The sequence below is a fragment of the Anopheles darlingi genome, chromosome 3 (assembly GCF_943734745.1).
Source record: "Anopheles darlingi chromosome 3, idAnoDarlMG_H_01, whole genome shotgun sequence".
In the NCBI taxonomy this organism is placed as follows: domain Eukaryota; kingdom Metazoa; phylum Arthropoda; class Insecta; order Diptera; family Culicidae; genus Anopheles; species Anopheles darlingi.
The window spans coordinates 44,308,439-44,315,938 of NC_064875.1; the positions used below are offsets into that span (position 1 = coordinate 44,308,439).

The 7,500-nt window shown below is 43.3% G+C and overlaps 3 protein-coding genes across 7 annotated transcripts in view; 1 reads left to right on the plus strand and 2 right to left on the minus strand.

Annotated features, from left to right (window-relative positions):
* The window catches only part of LOC125955524 (homeobox protein Hox-A1a), a 12,624-nt gene extending 9,067 nt beyond the window's left edge, over window positions 1–3,557 (minus strand). The window contains exon 1 of the mRNA XM_049686657.1: window positions 3,223–3,557. Coding sequence (XP_049542614.1) covers window positions 3,223–3,557 — 335 coding nt within the window. The remainder of the gene's footprint in view (window positions 1–3,222) is intronic.
* A 2,653-nt stretch (window positions 3,558–6,210) lies between these two features.
* Window positions 6,211–6,942, plus strand: LOC125955525 (hydroxysteroid dehydrogenase-like protein 2). Its single transcript, XM_049686658.1, has one exon. It carries the CDS (start codon window positions 6,211–6,213, stop codon window positions 6,940–6,942), a length of 732 nt encoding a protein of 243 aa, XP_049542615.1.
* Window positions 6,943–7,042: 100 nt separating this feature from the next.
* Window positions 7,043–7,500, minus strand: part of LOC125955771 (sodium- and chloride-dependent neutral and basic amino acid transporter B(0+)) — a 40,342-nt gene continuing 39,884 nt past the window's right edge. For all 5 annotated transcript variants that reach the window (XM_049686918.1, XM_049686917.1, XM_049686916.1 and 2 more), the window contains one exon: window positions 7,043–7,500. This exon is cut by the window's right edge and continues 2,248 nt beyond it. The gene's annotated coding sequence lies outside the window, so the exon portion shown is untranslated.

The following is a 7,500-nucleotide window of genomic DNA, read 5'->3' on the forward strand; positions in this document are numbered from 1 at the left end:
TTTAAAAGATTTTACGAGTCAATATATTGACTTCGTTCTCCAGCCATCATGCCGCGACACAAAATCCGAGTGTTAGGACGAGAGGGCCAGCGGCCGCTGGCATGTATCCAAAGGCTGTGATTAGCAAACAAATCGTTGCGCGAATGTTTGCCTCTCGCACACACGCTCGTCGCATGATATATGGTGGAGCCAAATTTAAAAGAAAACACATTAACGAAATCTCGAATTCTTTAGATGGTGTTCTGATGCTGCGAGGAGCGTCCGTTTCTTACATTCGCCATCCAGTATCGCACCATCCAGCCCCTGTCACGCCTTTTCCATTTACCAACGAGGACAAGGGGAGAAAACCCGAAACACAACTGATCCCAATTACCATCCATGCAGCAAATCCCATTCCCCACAATTTAATCGAACAGAATCCGTAGCCCAAAGGCGTGGGACTTTCGGCGGGGATGGGGGAATGGGGGGGGGGGGGTTGGAGTGGAGTGGGAACAATTGTTGATTGGCAAGTGAAATATAGACAACGAACGACGGGCAGCCGGTCGAAGAAAGTTCCGGCTGACAACCGCCATCTTATGTGCTGCTTCCTTGGCCACATATACGGATCATAGGGCATGTACGCACGTACATAAAATCGTCCTCCTGGGGAGCCATCGTTTGGGTTCCCCTGGCTGCTATCAGGACATTCTGGCAGGGCCGTACAATCAACCATTTGGCACACAATCACAATGCGCATGTATCGTTTATTGCGCAATGATTTGTTAGATTTGGCTGGGCCTGGGACGAATTTTCAATCCCGATTCAATTCCCTCGACGAGGATTGCTGCGAGCTACCGAAAGAGGCTCGTTCACATGTGAGTGATAGGGAACATGGCTTTTTGGGTACTTGGGATAAATGGGACGATCTGATTTGTGTAGCCATTTGTGGTACACTACATCGGGACCTATGTGATATGCTCTGCGCAATGCTATCGTTCTGCTCATGGTTCCAGTGGTAGATTTGAACAAAGATCGCTTTTACCAATCTGTAACTGATTCCTTTTGAGTCCAATTTATTGTGTATCTCTGCGGTTCTCTGCCCCTAGAAACGCATCACTTCATCAGTTCAGCAATCAGATTGTAATGCATTGGGGCGATAAGCCTGGCAAGCAAACACGTTTGAACGCTTCTCTCTGCACACCGAACCTACTTCTCCCTCTGGCGACACCTTTGCCACGGCATCGATCAATTAATGTCCCAGGGTGTTGTATATATCGACCTATCAAGCGACTACTCTTTAATTAGCATGACACGACACACACCACACCACTCCTGGTGCTACTCCTGGCGGTGCTGCTGCTGCTGCTGCTGCTGCTGCTAAATGCCACCACGAAGCAGCGTATACACTCTGCCTGATTGACGTTTGCGCCGTAATCAGTGAGGTGAGGAAATTAATTTGGAATTGCCGTGTAAGTGATTGCTACTGTCGCCGTCAATGATAGTCAATGATTAATCTTGCCCGATATGGCGCATGCATGGTAATCGGTAAGTTTGGCCCTCTCCCAAAAATATCGTGGACACGTTTTTGTGGCGCTCGTCGGAACACGAACTGTAGCTATAGCTGTCCTATCAGCGCGATAAGGTTTGCCTAGGCGCTTTGCTTTACCTGATTAGGATTGATTGGTGGTCATGGTGGTGGCACTGGTGGTAGCGTATCGAATTGATTTGGTTAGATAAAAGTATGGCCCACATAATTGGATGCGCAATTAATTTAACAAATTGAAACACCAATATTTCAATCAGTGCCAGTAATGGGACGGGGAGCAGGAAATTTAATTTGGTAGTTTCGAACTACCGTGTGGTTTGCGTGATTGGTCATCTGATCTTAATTGCTTCCCTATCTAGTAGTGCGCTCTATTGGAAATCAATAATTCTGAGCTGTTGGATTTAATTTAAGGACCAAAGCGTGAAATCTAACTACTTTTAAGACAGCTTTGCTTGTTGTGTTTTTTTCAGGTTGAAACAGTATTCTGTTGAGACCTTTATAATTTAAGTATGTTGGTTAACTTGTACAGCGATAATATACACAGTTAAATTCTTAGCTAGTATTACTTAAAACACTGTGAATTATAAACCATACACCGATGAACAATTCCAATTTCTAACAGCGTAGGTTATTATTTTAAATACTTTCCATAGTTCAAGGACACAGTAGGTGCTAGAAAATGTTATAAAACAAGTACTTTTTATCTAGTTTGAGTCGCCTTTGTTATAATCTAATTTGAGACCGCTAGCGATAAATAACAAGGAAAATTTGCACATTACAAAGTTAACTCAAAACTGTCTCTACAGTCTACAAAGTTCAGTTAAGAAAACATGAAGAAAATAGAAACGTCAAGGATCTTTTTAAACATATTTTCCATAGCGGTGAGGCTGAAGTCACTGAACAATTTCAACTCTTTCGAATCGGTCGATGGATGGTCTTTTTAGGTGAATAATCTGTTCAAACTCTTAAGCGGAAGAACAACGAAGTTCTATTTGGTCTCATGAATTAATAGTTGAAATAGTTATTCATATTAAATGAGGAAAATAATGGAAAAGACGCAATTGAGACAATTACCAATACTTTCCCTTCAATACATCATTATTCAGCTCGAAAGGAAATCCTTATCGTATAAAATAATTTTCTGCTTTTATCTTCATCATACCTAAGCAAGCATGGCTATCTAATACAAGCAAAATTGTACCGCTATGCATCGTGATGCCATTTTGTGCTAATCAACGAGTGCCCGAGGCCCCTCGACTCATTATTTACTACCAACCAAAGCTCTCTAATCACCAATTAGTGCCAACTGAACGTGCCATTTCTCTTCCGTCGTATGCGGTAGCTCGCTCCTCTTCGTTCGTTGCATAAAATTCCGTTCTTCGGTCTCTGGAGATCGATCCGTTTCTGGTCACGGCGAGGTTAAGGCGACCAACGAGCGGCCATTTTAGCTCCATCTACGACTGCGCTCTCGAGTGCACCAGCGGAACAATCAAGACCATTTAACTACAGACAATGTCTTTTTTGTTTTATTTTTCGTGATGTTGGTAGTTTTATCAAGGGTTTCTTCTTCTCCCGCTTTTTATAACCCGCATTTTCAAGGAATCGTGACCATTTTACAAAGCAAATTATGCTTTATTTAAAAATCCTCTTCAAATTCGAGGGGAATGTTTGTTCATAGCAGGGTTTTTTTTATTTACCTGGAATTGCGATCGTCACTTCCATTCATTCCATCGCCAATCAGCTCTACGTTGGAGCTGGACGAGTTCCTATGACCCGGTGAATAGTCATCAGCATTACAGACGATAGATGCTGTCTCGTGCTCCTTGTTCGCAAGCAGAGCCTCTATGCGGAATGAGTTGGCATTGCTGGTGGTTTTGGTACTCCTGCACAGCCGATCGGAACCAGTGCCGACGGCTTCCGTGGTTGGTTCGTTTGTAGTAGCCTGCTGCTGGCCTGCTCCGGATTCGTTCGCATTCACCTGCACAACAGAATCCCCGGCACTGTTTGGCGATTGTTGCTCACTGCCACTCATTGTTGCTGTATCACGGGATTCTCTCTTTTGTTATATTGGAAAATTTCGGTTCGGGATTTAGCTCGCGAAAGCGATTCCACCGACTTATACCACTATTTTGCACCAACTTTCAGCACTGCGCACACCGTTGCCAATCAATTCAATCGATTGTTTTATAACTCCATCGACGACGATGTTCTTACTTCGATGACAACACCTTTGTTCTTGCTAAACAACGAATGATTCTGGACTCTCACCACTTGCTACATACATAGTTAATAAATATTGTACCAAATCTACACCGGTAAGACTAATTATCTTTGGCAAAGTATAGTCCAGTCCGTTTACGGAGGGGCGAAAAAGTATGCTTATGCTATCTATCACTTAAATTCCACGACGTATACGTACTGCTCGGTGGTTAACGTTGTTGAACGGACGCCGTTTCAATGCAAAATGACAATGAGGCTCATCCGTGCATCGATGGAGGCGCCAAGGCACATGGCCGAAAGAAGAAAAAATTAAGCAGCGACGACCCGTGGGCGTGGCGTCCCGTTTATCGGACCAATCCTGGCCGAGCTGGGGTGAAGATACCGCTGCGAGAATGGTGGTGGTTGAAACAATAAGTGGAATGGATTTTGAATTACCGAGAAAATGGGTTTTATGTAATGTTTTCCCTTGCGTGGCGCTACTTTGTGGCGTCTAGGGCCCCCCCGCCGGCCGAACCGCTGTCCGCGGAAGCGCGAGGACAGGACGATCTGCTCGCACATCGTTACCAAACGATAAAGTCCATACCAAACCAAACGATACCAAACGAGCGCTTATATTGTCGATTAGCAGTTATTAGGCTACTTGAAGTGTTCGGTTTCGCTGGAAGTGGAAATTAGAAGCGTGGAGCATTTTACTGTCGGTTCTTTCCGGCGCATCGACATCGACTTTGTAACAGGAGCTTGATTAGAACACATTTCCACATCCACCGCCCTACCCCAACCACTATGTACCTGGTGCGGTTTGAGGAAGAAACGGGGCCAGGAGGGGGAGGGCTTCGCGTAGGAAGCACTAATTTGAAATAATGGCGTTCCGATGTCTTATTTGGCTAACTTTTCGACGCAATCGACGCCAACTTACGGATGGCTTGGTTAATTGTTGATAGGAAAAACACGGATGAAAACACAATTAGCCCTAATTGCAGCTTCTCGAACTTGATAAGATGTAACGGACAGTTTCTATTGTGAGATTACTGTAAGATGTACTCAATATATCGAGGCACTCGCAAATCAACAATGAATAATTATTTGAAACCTGTTCAACATTAAACGTACCTTTTCAATTGCCAAAGTGTTGTGTTGTTGTGCAATGAATTCAATGCCGTCGAAATATGGATTTCATTTTTGAAATGGAACAGATCTGTAGGCGCCAGGAATTTGGTCTCCTTAATCGTGATTTGAAGTATGATCTCCTTTTTATCTTTTTTCCGATGGTGATCGTTCATCTATGTTTGTTTACTAAACTTATGGAACGTTTATCTTACGCTCCTGTTACTATTATGTGGTAGTGGTGTATTTTGATGACTGAAGCATGGTTTTAGTTGAGATTTTCGATAAAAATAAAGCCAGCAACCGAGGGCTCCAACCGTAATTCCATTAACATACATGAACACCATTTTTTTTTTAAGACAACTTGACATTCAATTTATTTACTTAACTGTAAAACTAACAACATTCGTATTTTACACTCAGAAAATTTGATCAAATTTGAATTTTGAAAATTGGAAAATGTTTCGCCTGATAAACTTTTCAATCCACCCTGCGCCGCAACGCTTCATTTAACTGCAACGCTTGAGCACAATACGCTTCACTGAAAGAAAATAAACAGAAATAAGCCAGAAAGTAATTGAAAGTTGCAAACATTTGGTCAGAGTTTTACAGAATGAACGATGTTCTCTTGCACAGATCGATTGGGGAGCATCGGATTGATTTTATCCTTCGTTTTCCGTGAAACTTCGTTCGTTAAAACCATACGGCGAAAATTCAAACGACGGCGAAAACGTATTGCACGCAAGATCCCTACAAGAACTTGCAAGAAAATAACGCTTGCATGCAAGAAAAGCAGTTTTAAGGGAAAATTGTAATTTTCCAGCGAGGAGGTTTGTGTTCAATTTTTGGCAAACGCTATTATCTGTCCAAACAAAGAACCGTTAGCGGATATCCATATTATAATGTTTTCAGAGTTCCAGTGTTTTCCCATGTTTTTTTCTGGGTTTTTTGTAGATAATATGAAAGAAAAGTTTTCAGTTTTCTTGACAAATTATTAATGATGTGCCGTATAGAATAAGCCTTAAACTTATAGGGCCTGTTTGAGGTATTATGTGATTCGCTGCTCCACATCAATGATGACTCGCTGAAATGAGCTTCGATCAACACTTGTTGAAGTATTTGTTCTGATATTGAAACTTGGATAAAACGTGCCAGAAGCACGAGGCGTCCATTTACTTACCAGTCATTTCAATTTGTATTCTATTCACCCACTTGAACTATATTTTGAGAGGTGGAAAACACTGCGGATTGTTTGGTACCCGACGCTTCTTTGCATGGTCTGAGCAATATAAAAGCAACCGATTTGCAATTGCTGTTTATCAGTTCTTCCCTCAACCATCATTCAATCAATTCCTCAAACGATGGCTAACGCTTCACTGATATTGTTCGTGTCTTTGGCCGTTCTTACGGCAGCAAAACCATTCAACGGTCTCGCCGATACCTACGAACGATTTGTGGAAAATTCTCAACCCAGGGGAATTCAATCCAGGTTGCCATCGGAATACCAGCAACTGTACGATCGTATTCCTGAGGTTTATTCGCGCCAACAGTATCCACGTGTGCTGTACCAACCGTTTGCCAGAATTCCCGAGGAGCTGTACAATGGAGATATTCTCCAACGTCAACCAACCGCAGATCGTGAAGCTAGTATCTTGATTCACAAGGAACGCTTGCAGGAAGAAGATGTCAGCCCGGAAGAGAAAAATTTGGCGCCAGAGAAACCATCACTCGAGGATCAGCTTGAGAAGGAGGCTCCCAATCGTGAACAGCCGGAGGAGCTCGCAGAAGAGCCCCAGCAACGTCCCGATGATGAGAAGGAGCAACCGAAAGACGATAAACACGAGGATAACCCTGAACCTGAACACAAGCCGCAACCCAAACCGAACCCTAAACCCGAGAAACCACGAAAGGAAGGAGGCCGACCCCATGGAAAACCAGAAAAGAAGCAGGGCAAGGGACGCCCATTCGGTCCGAGACGTCCACTAAAGGAGCCAGAGCAGAAAGATCTTGCGATCGATGCAAAACCATCGGCTGCCAATCCGAAACCGGACACTCCGTTGGTGCAGATTAACGTTCAAGTTGCTTCTTTGTGAAAACAGCAGCATGAACAGTAAAATAAAATAACCAGCAATGAAGAAACGTGATACTTTTCGAAGTCATCAAATCGAAGAAAGAAACGTTGCGCTAGTTCCGTTTGCGTTTGATAAGTAACCATTTATTAATCACCGATTTGATTCACCGTTCCATAATCGTTCGTGAGACAGGTCTTCAAGTATGTACACAATACACTCCACGATGAGTAAAAACCAACAAAACAAAACTCCTCATCTTCTCAGTTGATATCCTGCTCCATGCTCCTTGTCACTGTGTGGAGGACCACACTTTTCTTTAACATTCTCGTTGTGAACCTTTTTACGAAACATTTAACTATCTTACGCCACTCCTAAGTCGTCCTACAAATTGCTAAATGGTTGGGGCGGAACCCGAAGAGTGAAAGAAAGAATATCTTTCTCTCAAACGACGGGGCCACCTCATGCCCTGATGCCCTTTTTACCCTGATACCCTGGGAGCTTTCCCCTGGTTGCGTCTCAGTGCTGTACGGTTTCACCTTTCTTCTATCTTAAACGTTTAATATCGTTTGCTTTTGGGAA